At 41.5% G+C, this 14,665-nt stretch overlaps 1 protein-coding gene across 4 annotated transcripts in view; it reads left to right on the forward strand.

Moving 5' to 3' along the window:
• Window positions 1-14,665, forward strand: part of CTTN (cortactin) — a 35,899-nt gene that overhangs the window by 270 nt on the left and 20,964 nt on the right. For 2 of the 4 annotated variants that reach the window (XM_019551761.1, XM_019551764.1), the window contains exons 1-5: window positions 1,750-1,773; window positions 6,732-6,815; window positions 7,259-7,332; window positions 8,822-8,951; window positions 13,946-14,056. In XM_019551761.1, the coding sequence (XP_019407306.1) occupies window positions 6,732-6,815; window positions 7,259-7,332; window positions 8,822-8,951; window positions 13,946-14,056 (399 nt within the window). In that variant the 5' untranslated portion in view covers window positions 1,750-1,773. Of the gene's footprint in view, window positions 1-1,749; window positions 1,774-6,731; window positions 6,816-7,258; window positions 7,333-8,821; window positions 8,952-13,945; window positions 14,057-14,665 lie in introns of those variants that run through there. The other 2 variants (XM_019551762.1, XM_019551763.1) reach the window with 1 other exon arrangement.

A 14,665-nucleotide genomic window follows, 5' to 3' on the forward strand; every position in this document is an offset into this window, starting at 1 on the left:
GCGGTGCGGCGCGGCGCGGGGCTCAGCTGCTGCTGCCCCGCTCCCAACTTTCTTTGTTCTGCCTGGCCCTGGCTGGGCGCCCCGAGCTGCGCCCGGCCCCGGCGTGTTTCATTAAGGGGTGGGCGGGGGCATCTCTGGTCCGTGGTCCGAGGGGCTCCCGCGAGCAGCGGCCGTCCGCGCCCTTCCTCCGCCGCTGGGGAAGGGGAAGGGAGGAGCCGGGTCGCCGCCCTGCCCCCTTTTCCCTTCCCGGGAGGAGCGCGGGGGCTTTGGCCGCTTTTCCAGGAGGCTCGAGGAGGCCGCAGATGAAGGACATCAGGTAACCGGGAAGTCGAGAGGAGACCACCAGCGGATTTGCACCTTGTAGGCTCGCCAAAGCAGATCCCTAGGTATAGGTGTCTGTAGTTCTAGGTAGATTGGTATCTCCATAGATATTCGTTCAGGGGACAGAGATGCGCATTCATTTCAGCTTGGATGTCTGGATCTAGCTATCTAGATCTAAAGATCATTCTGTAAGGACATGTACAGCCGAAGTAGATAGAGATCTAGATCTCGGTAGAACCAAAGTAGGTAGTTCAGCATCTGTATCTAGGTAGACCTGCATCTATATTACCAAACTTATAGATAGAAACTAAGTAGCTAGATCTCTATATCTAGATAGAGCTACGTAGAGAGAGGTCTCTATGTCTAGATCGACTGACATCTATACCCAGATAGACCTAAGTAGAGAGAGATCTCTATCTAGATTGACCTACATCTATAGATAGACCTAAGTAGAGAGGTCTCTATATCTAGATAAATTAATATGTCTATACATATGTTCAAATCTAGATAGATATATCTATATATGCTTTGGTAAGTCTATAAGGTGCAGATCTTCCTATGGCTTTCTACTTGGCTTCTTGGCTACCTAATGTCCTTCTTGTACAGATTCACACAGCTATCTAGGGCCTTCTAAGGCAGTGGTCTCCAAACATTTTTGATCGCGCACCCCTATCAGTAAAAAATTTTTGAGCATGTACCCCCAATATATGAGTGAGGGTGCCACTGTCAACTGCTCCACATTGTGGAACTCCCACTCTTCCCTCAGGATAGCTCACATGCCATACGTGACACGTGACCGTCTGGCATACGGACCAAGTGAGGGCGCCAGTGTCAATCCGTATATTAAATATTAGTAAAGCTTAATTTCTTTCTTATTTTTTTTTAGATAAAAAATAAATATAAATAGAAGTTCTAATGTTTTCTTCCCACACCCCAATGGATCGTCTTGCGCACCCCCTGGGGTGCATGCAGCCTACTTTGGAGACCACTGTTCTAGAGAATATGGACAAAGCCAACACTATCTCCTCACCCAAGGAAAGGGAGCCCTGGCCAGTGACTCGGCTCCTCCGTTCCAAAGGGATGGACCTGGAGAAGGGGAAAATGAGCATCCTCATGCTTCCAACCCAGGATCCCAGGGAAGATTCCAGAGGAGAGACCCAGACAAAAGATTAACTCCCCTCACCCAGCATATATCTATATCTGTACTAATAGATCTATATCAATAGCACAAGCTTTTTGTGAGCTGAAGCTCACTTCATCAGATGTTGTGAAAGGCCATGCAGAAAGCAGAGTGTAAAAAGAAGAGCTGCTTATGTTCTCTAGAAGCCAGACAGGCAGTCTCTGCTCAGGCTGATTAAATGGGTGTGATGTGGTTGATTGCAGGGCTGTAACAGCAGTTGTCTTTGGATAGGACTTCTGGAGGGGATGGGGTGCCTCTCTCTCCAGAATCAGGCAAATGCTGGACCAAGTTGCATTAAAAATAGCTGGCTTGCCAGGTCTTACTCCTTTGGAAAGAGTCACTATTGCTAGGGATTTTTTTTTAATCTTTTTTTTTTTTTAAACATGTCTCTTGGCAACAAAGAATTCTTCATACGATTCAGTGAAATGCTTTTAAAATCTCCCTTGTGGGCTATTTTCATATGTGGAGGGAGCATTCATTCAAATATCCCAACTTGATAGGTCTGCAGCTGCAAGCTTGAGTCTTTCAGTATCCAGTTGCAGTATTACGAGAGCAAAAAACTTGTACTCCAACTAATTTGGTTTTTATTGATCTCCTTGGTGATTTCTCACTAAGACTTCAACATCTGGGAAATGGGGTGGATTTGTAAATTCTGTTGGTTGGCCCCATTATTGATACCTGTACTGTATTACTACGTCGGGTTTATTCAGCAGAGGGCTGCCCAAGCGCAGCACAGAGGTAGCTAGGGATAGAAGGCTGCCCAGTTAAGCATCTTTGAGCCAGACAGTTAAGAGATGGTACCAGCACTGCTAGTCTTGATGACTTGCCTGCTTTACAGTTGTTTTTTACCCAGGAAGTTCAAAACCTCAGAGCAGAGAGAAAACAAAAAAACTGGGAATGTTTAAAGAAACCATGTCTTAAATGATGGCAAATATTTATTCAGGGGAGATAGACTGAGGCCTCTGGGTCACTTTCATTTAAAGGCATTATGGGATCTGATCCCCAAGCCCAACAGTTATACTTCCTGTCATGCCAGAAATGCATGGCAGGAGGCACAAATTTGGGATCAAAGAATTGGATCCCAGTCTTGCCCTTTCTGCTTGCCAGTGCAGGTCAAGGATCAGGCTGACAATCATCGGATTGTTGGCTCTGGTCAGGAAGTGCCCCAGGGAAGTGGACCCAGTGTGGGCTGGGGCAAGAGCTGATGATTGTTGGCCAAGGCCCCTGATTGATCGAGGGCTGTCTTTTGTGTGGCCACAGCCCTTACCACTGATTGGCGGAGAGGGGCAGGGCCACAACCTCAGCCAATCAGTGGCAGCGTTAGTGTCCATCATCTTGGCTGTTGTCATTCATGCCAGCAGCTCCCCATCTTCCCCACCAGAGCAGGCTGTGAGTCTGGGTTGCAGCAGCCACTGGCTTCCACTGGGGAGCTAGCACTTTATTTTTAGTAAGTCCCCCCCATCCAGCAATTCTGTGTAGAATTGCAATTTGAATACGTCCCTAATTATGTGTGGAACATTTTTATGGCTGGTTTGCCATGTTTGTGTCCTTAAATTGAGTGCACTCTTGCTAGTTATGCTGTAATTAGCACATTTATATAAAAGTTAAATATCTCATGCCCCCTCTACCCGCAATATAAATGTTGCATGTAGAGGGGGCATGAGATAATATAATTTTTTTCTTTCTAAGGTATTGGAAGAAGTTCAGCTTATCAAGGTCACCGTGAGAGGACGGTAGACCTTTAGGTGTACATATGCATTTTTTTTGTTTTTTTAAATCCTTTTTTTCTCTGATGTTTTGTATGACTGCTGAAATAATAATCATTTGGCATCTGAATGGAAGAATTGCAGCTGCCTAGACTAGGGGTGGGCAAAATGGTGGATCCAGCTGGAAGCCGGACTCTTATTTCCCAGCAGCCCCTGCCTGCGTTGCTGCAGTTGGCAGCACTGTGACAGCGTGGGGCCAAGGTTTCCATTGATAGCAGCCCCAGCAGCACTGGCAGGGCACACAGATGGGTAGGGAACTGCTCTAGGGTTGGGGCTGGGATCTGGGGCCAGGGCTTGTGGACAGTGGATCACAGCTCTACCCTGGCTCTAGACCATGGCATCACCACTGCAAGATCTCAGCTCCAGAGCAGCTCCTTGCCCATCAGTGTGCCATGCCAGTGCTGCTGGGGCCACTCTTCATGGAAACTCTGGTCCTGCGCTGTCATCATACTGCAGCTACTGGGGCTCCATGGAAACCAGCTGCAGTTACATAGGCAGGGGCTGCTGGGAAATGGAGTTGGCCATGGGCCTGATCCGGCCCACAGGCTGGACCTTGCCCACGCATGGTCTTAGACCCAGTTGGACCTTCTGGGTAATAATGGGTACTGGACAGGACTGAGTGTATAGGTGGGAGAAAGGCCAAACTTTCTAGGAGGGAATTTGAAATCCCTAGAAAGGACAGCCCTGTACTGAATTAGCATCAGTTGCAGGTAGTCCTGTAACCAGGATAGGAACATCTGTTTTTACTTTTTTTCTGAATGTAGCATTGCTGATAGAGCTGACTGGCATTTCCCTTTGTTCTTCAGGGATGTTGCTCTTACCCTGTATGTAGTGTGGGAAGGAGGGGCATTCCTGACCGTCTCCATCCTACTCTCTCTAAAATGCTGGGCTGCTGATCGGTTAGCTTGATAAAGGACAGAAGTGGCCAGATAAATAAAAAACGTATAGTCTCAGCATGTTTGAACTGTAGCTCTGTTTTTCCAGAAATTTGACTGAACCGAGTGAGTCAGTACCTTGTGGATACAGAACAGATCATGTTTCTCTGTAAGTCTAGTTTGAAAGAGATCTGCCATGACAGCAAACTACTATGGAATTTTTTTTTAAGGATTTTTTTGCTGCTTGCTTTATCCAGAAGAGGTTTGGATAACTGACTTGATTTTTTTTTTTCCTTTTACTGCTATTATTCTTACATCTAACATAGCAGAGCCTTGGATTGAGAAAAAAGAAAAATATTGGCATTTATTATGCATACATTTTCAGATCAGGATTTTTTTATCCATTTCCTTAAAAGGTCCTTCAGATTCTGGTCTTTTCCTTTGGTTACCATTTTTAAGAACGCTGAAAAGTAAACAATATTTAAGTAAAAAGGAGTCTTCAGTGAAGACCTTTCGGAAAATATTAGAGAGGAAGTGATTGCTTGGTATATGGGGTTAGTAAAGTCTTAAAGTTGAGTGGAGAAAATATTAAAAATAGGATCACACATGCAGGAAACTTAGTATTTAAAATTTACCTTTATAGTGGTTATTTTTGTGTAATATGGAAATCGATGCTTTTCTATACATTTCATAGAAAGTAGAGATGGGGAGATCAATTAGGTTGGCTACTGTCAGCAGCGGCTAGTGGGGGAGAGACCTTGGAGCCTTTCCCTGGCAATCTTCCCCTGCCAACCAACTAGCAGTGTGTCGCTGCCTGGCAGGGGCTTCTGAAGTTGGGAGACTTCAGAGCCCTTCTGCACCCCCATCCGCCCCCCCACCACTTACTGACCAACTGGCAGCACACCCACTGCCTGGCCAGGCTCCTGTAATGGGGAGACCCCAGAGCACTTTCCCATCAACCCTCATCCCACCCTGCCCCCCATGGCCAACTAGCAGGACGCTGCTGCCTGGCTGGGGTTCCTGAAACCCCTGAGCTCTTTCCCCCACAGAAGCCTGGTGTTTGGGCAGAGCACAGCCCTGCCGCCACCTGGGATGGCAGTGATCAGGCTCTAAGTTAACCCTCAATGGGATCTGGCACAAAATGTTCGATAAAGCGCTCAGACTGAAAGCATTTTAGTTTACTGCCTCATCTATCGAGGGTTAACTTAGAGCACGATCCGCCGTTTCTCAGGCACTCTTAAGAGTCATGAAACGTCTGTTCAGTTATGGCTTTAGAGCACTTTCAGCTCACTTAAAGTGAGATGGGTGTAGTGTCTTTACCTTGAGATCTATTCCAATAAAATTTCTGTGTGGAGCTCCTGCTTTACTCCAGTAGGACTGCTGTGTTTTATGGGCTTGCAAACAGTGTCTTTTCCCTTAAAAGCTGTAACTCTTTGACAATTCAAGTGCAGAAAGTAGTAATCTTTTTCTGCATTAAATCTCATGAGGAGCTTGCTTTCTTTTGGATTTTATTTGGGTACATGAGAAATAGTCGGTCATAAATTATCATCCATCATCAATTATATTTTACACTCAGACAGAAAAGTAAAAGGTAGCATAATATGATGGAATAGGTAAGGTCTTCAGTAGTGGGAGGTAGACAGACTTCTTCCATATGGCTGGTAAAAGAAGGAGAATTTAAAACAAACACATTTTTGCCCCCAGAAAGTTTATACACTCTTTTTTTTTCTTTCTTCTTGATAGTGTACAAAGTTAAAGAATTACTAGTCACTTTTGAAAGTCCTGTCTACTGTTTCTAAATATTAATAAAAAGCGATATCTATTGCATTTTACTCCTAGTATTCCAGAATTTGCCCTTTGCTTTATCCTGAAATGTTCAGTGAAGACAACAATAACAAGAAGTATGTCCATAAACTTAAGCAAAGAATACCCTTAATAATGTTGCAATTTGTGCTACATTATTGCATGCAAGTGGATAAAAGTCTAGTGAGGTGACATGACAAGGAAAGTGACATTTAGATTGATTTTTTTGTTAGTTTTTAACACTTGATACTGAACTTCCTCAATGTATAATATTAAAAAGGACAGAATGTTGCTTGCTAAGCAGTATCCTTGCCTGTCATTTAATAAAGCCTAGAAAAAATGTTATTGGTAATATAAACGCACATATGGGATCTGAGGATTAAAGGTACTTTTTTCTGAAGTGGGTTTTAACTAAAAGACACATCTGAAAAGAACTGTTAAAGGTAGAAGCTCAAATTGCATTACTCATGAATAAAATAAATGCTCTTGTTGACTGTCAAAAAACCCCCAAACCTTTACTTGATCTCTCTGAAACAATGCCAGTGATTATTCCTAGCCTTTTTTATAATGCCAGTAGAAAAAACTCACAGAGAAATGTTGGACTAGTTTGAGTATACGACTGAAGAGGTGTTATTGTGAGTCTAACCCAGTACGCTCTTTCTGCCAGTAATGCTTGCATTGTCTAGTTAAATTATGTGCTTCTCTAGTATATCAGGAATTTTGAATAAACCTTAATCAAATGAGAAACAAAGTCTAGCATGACAGTTACTTGTGATGATGTTTCAGATGTGGAAGGCTACAGCAGGACACTCGATTTCTGTCAGCCAGGATGATGGAGCTGATGATTGGGAAACAGATCCTGATTTTGTGGTATGGCTTTCAAACTATTATTCAACCATAGCAGTCCAATATAACATAGTGAAGACATTCCCTGCCCTGAAAAGATGATGTCTAAGCCAATTGGGTGCAGACTGGTCTTGACATACAGGGTACACTGTAGGAGGGAGTAATTTTTTCATGTGCACGTTTGACTAGTGATTCAGTGGGAATTTTCCATGTGTTGGAGTTAATAAGAGAAGGATTTGAAGGAAGAGAGCAAAATGACTTGAAAATAGGAGTCTATTCCATGCTCTGTCAGTAACAGAAAAGCAACAGGCTAAGGCAGTGACAGGTAAATGGAGCAATAAGGCTGTCTTTTAACTTTTGCAGTTTCAGGGGCATTATTGATCCTTTAGGATGTTTGAACTATTTGAACTCTAAAGCCTTGGGTAAAACTCTAATGGTTTTTAACTTCTTTTAAATGTCTTTAATAGAATGATGTGAGCGAGAAGGAGCAACGCTGGGGTGCTAAAACAGTGAAAGGATCTGGCCATCAGGAGCACATCAAGTAAATGAGCTCTTTTTCATTACTTCCATTCTCTAGTTACTGCTAATAGAGGTAATTTTTAGTTACTTCACATGTTCAGTGTTTTCCATCCTGATGGTTAGAAACACCAGAGAGCCTCTATAAAGCATCAGTTAAAAAAATATTTCCAAGCTTATTTATCTGTCACCTGTAGTAGCAAAATAAGAAGTAATGTTCTCTTTCCTTTATTTTTCTTTCTTCAGTGGCAACTCAGTTCTTTCTGTCAGTCTTATGTCTGGGAATGACCTTGTTTTGCTTTAGTGCAAGAAAGTATATATTCACATGTTATAGAAAATTTTGAAGCACATGACAGAGTTTCATTTCTAAAATAGTCCCAGTATTGAATCCTTTGTCAGAAGGAGAAACATATGCATCGTAGTGGGCCATTTAGATCCAAGAGCTTGTGTGATGCCTTATTGGCCATCTTTTGAGCCGCTCACTACTTAGTGGAAGTATGGTTAATATTTTACCCTGAAGAATGATATCCATTTAGAATGTCAAAAAAGGGTTAATTACTTTTCCTTCTGGCTTATTGATTCATAGAGAACTGATCACCATAGCAGTTGAGGAGCACTTGGATACTAAATATAAAATGTCATAAATGCTGCAAGTGGAGAGAGTTAAGCACATGAAATTTTAGTAGTCAAATGACCTACTTCATAGGAGTAAAACTAATCCTAGGAGTGTACTGTTGACACCTACTGGCTGTACTGGCAGCATTTATGTTTCCAGAGTTGTGCTTGAGGCAGCTACAACTCAATTGGGAAGGGTCTTGAACAACAGGTTACTGTTTTTTTCTAGCTCTGGCATAAACCGTTAGTTCTTTTTTGGGAGGCAGGCAGTTTTCTTCCTTTAAAAAGTATAAAGGAAGGGAGAGAGAATAAATTTGCCTTTAATGCCTTCCTGTTCTGAACTTTATCGTAAGTAAGAATCCTTTATCTGAATCAAGGCCTTATGGAGGCCTAGAGAGTTCACAAATGCCTAGTAAGAGATGGCCTTTGCCTATACCAGGGGAGAGCTCAAAACCGAAGGAGTAGATGGGGGAACAAAGTGATCAGAGCTATGTAAAAACACGTATAGACTAGTACATAGCCTACGTCAGTGGTTTTCAAACTTCCTAAAGCCATGGAACCCTTTCATATCACTTCTGCAGTGGGACCTCTACCCCATCCTAAAGACTGACATGGAGACAGGTGACCCAACCCTGCAATGTTGGTGCAGTGGGTCCCAGCCTGCCTGTGGAACCCCTGTTAATATACTGTAGAACCCAAGGGTTCCACAAAACACAGTTTGAAAACTACTGGCCCAGGTAATTGAGCTGTAAGACTGTTCTTTGTGGTAATCCTAAAGGTTAATTTCAGGTGATTGTGTGCAAAATAGCACATCAAGTAGGAAGTCTTTGCTCTGGGACTGTTTTAACGGTAAGTGTTGATTAACCTTACTACATACTTCCTTGATCTTTGTCTTAAAGTATTCACCAGCTGAGGGAAAATGTGTTTCAAGAACACCAGAACCTCAAGGAGAAAGAGCTTGCAACAGGCCCAAAAGCTTCCCATGGCTATGGAGGGAAATTTGGTGTCGAACAAGACCGCATGGACAAAGTAAGTGTAAAGCCTCTTCTCTGCTGCCATTCACCACCCCATGCTGCTGCCACTCCGCCTGCAGCCATGCACCTCCCCACCCCCTCCACTTCTGGCCACCGGGAGTACACTTATTAAAAAAGTTTGAAAACCCCTGGCTTATGTCATGTGCAGATATGTTGTTCTCTTTCAAGTCAATATTTAGATTTCTGAAGGGAAGTTTCTTAATTAAAAAAGCACCTAAGCTATGGATAAATCCATTTCCTATTTCATGTGCTATATCAGTTCTTTGTCTGCTTGAGGCTGTCAAAGAATGAATATATGCATTTTTCTCAAATTAGAAAGTAGGCCTCTTTGCAAAAAGTATGATAAACTGAACAATGACAAATAACTTAGATATTCAGAAAACTGCTGTGTATTTTTGGCCAACAGTAGTTGCATTATTTTTAAATATGGGCTTGACAGCCATTTGATTACAAATAACTATTCTTAGGTCATTTTTATCAAACACCTGAGTGACTTGAATATAGACATATGAAAAGGTGCTGATCAGAAGTGTTCAGTTGCTTGTCTGCCCCATGTATAATGATCCATGCTGGCATATCATCCCAGCAGTGTGCTATACTAAAATTAGAGCTAATACAAGAGTCACTGCATTTTAGTTTCTTGGGACCATTGCCTGTTGAATATATCCAACACATTCAGTTTGTTTTTTTTAAATTTGTCCCCTGTATTCCATAGACATTTGCTGCATAATCCCCAGTGGGCCTTTGCAATAGGGTAATATAAATGGGAGAGCTGAGAGGAGTATTATTGTGTAGATTAAACATTAAATTTACCTTATAATCTTCAATCGTTCCAGCCCTGACTATGTATACTTCATTATATTCATTTAATATTCTACATGGACTTATGAAATAACAAATATGACAGCTACTCCACAGTGTGGTAAATGTTTTGCAGGAGTTTAATAATGAAATTAGCAAATGTAGCTATATTTGCAGCACTTAAAATGTTTAAAAGAGCAGTATTTTAATTGTCACAGGTCACTGTTCAACTTATACTAGTATTGGAGGAAACTGCTTTTAAGGTGTTTTAAAATGATGAAGCAGTACTATATGGTACCCCAGTCTATAGTTCCTTCTTCTATCACAGTTTCTGTATGGATGTGTACTGTGGGTGAAATCTAAATAACATTGGAGCGAATTGCTGACTTCAATCATCAAGATTTCACTCTGTATGTCTGAAAGCCAGAATGGCTTGATGCCAGCCTAAGGAACCGCTTGCATGAATATTTATGTCAGAACTCCAGAACTCATTTAAAAGCTACTAGTGTGCTGCCGAACTAAAGGTTTCCAGGACACTTAATCCTCAGTGGCTAAATGTTGTCAGTGTTGGGTATGGATTATTTTAAAACAAATCAAAAGCATGTGTATTACGTTGGGGTAGCTGATGGAAGGATCTGTTTGTTTCAATCTAAATAAGGGGTATAAAAGATCTGGCCAGATCCAAATAATGGAGCCCTATTATCCAGTCCCTCGTTTTGCCCTTGGGTCCAGAGTAGCCCCACATGCAGCATGTGATGCACACCAGAACAGCCCCACAGGCAGGGTCTAGCATGTGTGCTGCACACAGCAGTGCTCTGGAACATGTGCTGCACATACTGCCTGTCTGAGACTGTCCAAGATGCCTGCTACATGCAGCATCCACTCCAGCCAGTCAGGGACCACCAAGGCATGTGGTGACTTCCCTTCTCCCCTCCCTAGCTATTCTGGCATGGGCACCACATGAGCATGGGTCCTGGAGCATGCACCATCCCTCAATCTCCCTTTTGGAAATGGCTCCCAGTGTATGTGTATCCATACCTTTCACTACATATCCCAGCCAAATTACCAAATTACTCACCTGTGTACTGCGTGCTGGATCAAGAGGTTTATACTACTGCTACATTGGTGAAAAATTGAAACTTTAACAGTAGATATGGTAAGTTGCACTTTCTAGTATGTAATTTCACACCCTTTGTCTTACTTGAAAGGACAGTGTACTATCATTGAGCCTTTGGTTGTTATGGCTGGCTCAGGTTCTAGTGACTATTCGGAAAGGAAGGCAGCGAAAAAGGCATTAAGCCAGGAAATGGTCATGAATTCAGGGTTTGGAAAAACAGTTGACTGATAAGAGCATAATATGCCTCATACTGTGTCACTGCTGTTTCATCCTGTGTAGCAGGGATCACTTGCAGAGCAGAAAGGAAGCGCATAGCAACAGTAGTCTCATTTTGGAAAAGAAACTATGGGCCTTGTTACATGGTAATTTTAGGCAGCTTCTGGAACTCTTAACCCCTGGATTGGTTGCACATTAGCACCTTTTAAGTGATTTAAAGCACTCATTCATCTTAAAGTGTCCCTACTGCAGGGCAGGATTATCTCTAATCCATCTAAATTTACTCCTGTTCAGTTGAGGTGTGGCTACTCTCCACATCTGTTTTGCCCAGGATGAAGTCTTTCAGCCTCACAGGATACAGTGCTCCTCCTGAGTCAGGGTGAATGGGGATGCCAGAGCACAGCACCTTGCCCTCTGGGTACATTGGGCAGAGCAAGCACTGGAGCCCCCAGCAGTCATGGTGCCTTCCACCACAGTTTGGACTGGCTTTGCTTCCTGGGCGGAGTGAGCCAGTCTGAGCAGAGGTAGAAAGCACCACAGCCATTGGATGGTCTGGGGTTGCAGCACACTCCCAGTGAGAACAGCAAGCCACTCCTGCCCCTGACTCCTAGATCAGCCTCTGCTCACCAGACCTCTAATAGCAAATCACAGCTGTGCAGATGAGGGGCGCAACTCCTCTCCTAAGCTCATTAATATCTGTTTGGTTTACAATGTAAGATAAAACAAGGCCCTATTCAGGGGTGGCCAACCCACGAATCTGGAGTCCAAACTAAGTAATGTGCTTGCTCCAAGCAGTCGCATCATGTGACGTAATGACTGGAAGCTAGTCGCCATGTGCTTGTGCAAAGATTAAAGGAGATGCATATTAACTTCTGAAGAGCTGCATGTGGCTCTGGAGCCATGGGTTGGCCACCTCTGCCCTATGTCAAGTGACTCCCTTAAGTTTTCTTAACTAAAATAATTCCAGTGATGGACCTAGCCAGAGAGTATATATGCTTATAAGCAAATATGCCAACAACTTTGGTGACTTTAGTTTCTTTGGTTTTTAATGTTTACTGTAGTAAAAATCTTCTAATAATTAGATGCATACATTCACATTGCAAAGCAAATTATTTACTCCAGTGATCCTTATGAGCATGCTGACTTTGTACTTTTTTATGTTGAAATTATATATAGTTTTTGCAAGTGATTAATGACAGCTGAGTATGGCAAGGTGTGTGTTGGGAGGAGGGGGTGTGGATTTTTTGTTTTTGCTTGATTTTAATTGAATAGGATTCAGGGTGGATACAAATCAATGATTTTTTTAAAATAATCAGATTTTTTGCTTTAAATCAGATTTTTTATTGAATCATATTTTTTATTTTTTTGTTAAGATGCTTTGTTAAAAAGAGAAACTCATATAAAAATCATTTTAATTTAAGATATGTTGAAGCTCAAAGATATCATGAAATAGAATAGGGATTATAACTTCTAATTATATACTATTTGAGACAATATATTCATATAATGCTTTTAGAGAAGTTTTATAAATACGTCACAAAAGACCATGGACTATATTATAGGCCCAATCTTACGGGGTTCCAGAGGCTCCTCTATAGATCAGTAAAGATTAAAGAAAACCACTCTACCCATTGGGACTCAGTGCTCAGTCTAGAAGATCCCATTAAGCATCTGTGATGCTTAGTTTCAGTTCTCAAACTTGATTTTTGTCTCCAGAGATAACATCCTTGTTAACAGCCGTATATGGAAATGAGAGAGAACAGACCTGATTTAGCCACCCATCAGCCATATTGTCTCTCTGAAAGTTTGTATACACAGTCAAGCCCCTACCCCTCTCTAAAAGTGAAACATTTCAAGAAGGTAAATAGATGGAGGATATCAAACAACAAGAATGCACTTTTCGTAGAAAACAATAATTTAATTGAGGCTTCCTTACCAGTGATTGAAATTGTTATTTAAATCATGATTTAAATAAATTTGATTTACATCAAATCCATCCTGTTAGGATTTCAAAGCTTTTATCAAATTGTGTGCTCTAGGACAGCACTATAATTTTGCAATAAGGTGAAATAAAATTCATATTCCTAGGAGCATATTTTCATCTGCATGGTGTTCAGATAGTGATTTAGATAGTTAACAACACTTCATCGATATAGGAGATGGCTTCCCTCATTATTCTGTCTGTGACGTATGTGTAAGTTTAGTTTTTATAATTGTCATTTTGCTTTTGTAGGTTTAGTGATGATTTGTTTTAGGCTATACAAGTTCCTGCAGCTATCTAATACCACTTTATATGTTTGGAACAATTTTCTCGCTAACCAATGATTCATGTCTTGATGTATGAATGGTGCATTCAGTTGTGACAGCCTTTGATGTTAGCCTATTGCTTTAAACCTGCAGAGTTCTACAATGTTCCTTTTTTCTGACAAGCATACACATGCCAGTATTGTGTGTATGGTCCCTTATCTGGTCTTATATTTTACCTTGCGCTTCAGTGTCCCTTTAACTTTTGGCTTGTAGCAATAGGTTTTGAATCCATGCTTTTTCTATTTTGTTCCTATAGTTCAATTTATAAATCCCAGTTGACAAGTTCATGATCTGGCCATTGCTGCCAGAATCATTCCTGAGACTGATCACTTTCTTTTCCAGAAGTATATTGACAACTTGGGGACATAATACTATAGTTGTTACTTGTGAAAAATCCTATATGAATAATTATACAAATATTTGTAAAAATTAGTAGCGTAAAGATCCACCCAAAATAATAATTTGCCTCTAAGTGGGAGTATGTGTGGTTTGTGTGATTAGAAGCACATTTTGCACATAATAAATTTTCATCTTCTAATTTCTTTTAGTCAGCTGTTGGCCATGAATATCAAACTAAGCTTTCTAAGCACTGCTCTCAAGTGGATTCAGTAAAAGGCTTTGGAGGCAAGTTTGGTGTACAAACAGATAGGGTTGACCAGGTAAGCAATTTCTTATGGCACTGCAGTTACCCATGTCTGTTGCTTTTATCCATTTCTTTAGGGTATTAATTTTTTTCTTGTGCTATTTGTAACTGTTGCTCTCTTTCTTTAGTGCTTATTGGTAAATTGGCACCTTTCTGTTAAAAGACATAAGGGAAGGCCTGAGTACCAAGAAAATATTAAAACCTTTTCCTTAGTTATGTTACATAAGAGTGAAAATTGTTGTAAATACTGGGAATTAAATATTGGGATGGTTTAGGAGGTACTGAAAAATGAACGACTTGGCTGAATGATTGTTTCCTGCAGTATATTTGAATCTTGGCAGGTGCAGTGATTCTGTATAATGGAGTTCCATCATTTCCACAGAGAGGTGCTTATACAATCTGCTTTAGCAAGAGCTAAGAAAGAAAGCCTATTCGGCCTACTTCTCTAATGTTTGAAGGTACTCAAGACCAAGATAGCCTATAAATCTAGACAGACAATGATGTTGCGTAGCCAAGAGACCTGGAGCATGGCTTAAAATCTCATTACTTTCACACTGAACATTTGCCCATTGACACAGAAGGTACTAAGCTGCTGTTGTCTAGCTTTTTAGAACACTTAAGCGTG

This window comes from Crocodylus porosus, unplaced genomic scaffold (assembly GCF_001723895.1).
Source record: "Crocodylus porosus isolate Cpor-Errol unplaced genomic scaffold, CroPor_comp1, whole genome shotgun sequence".
NCBI lineage: Eukaryota > Metazoa > Chordata > Crocodylia > Crocodylidae > Crocodylus > Crocodylus porosus.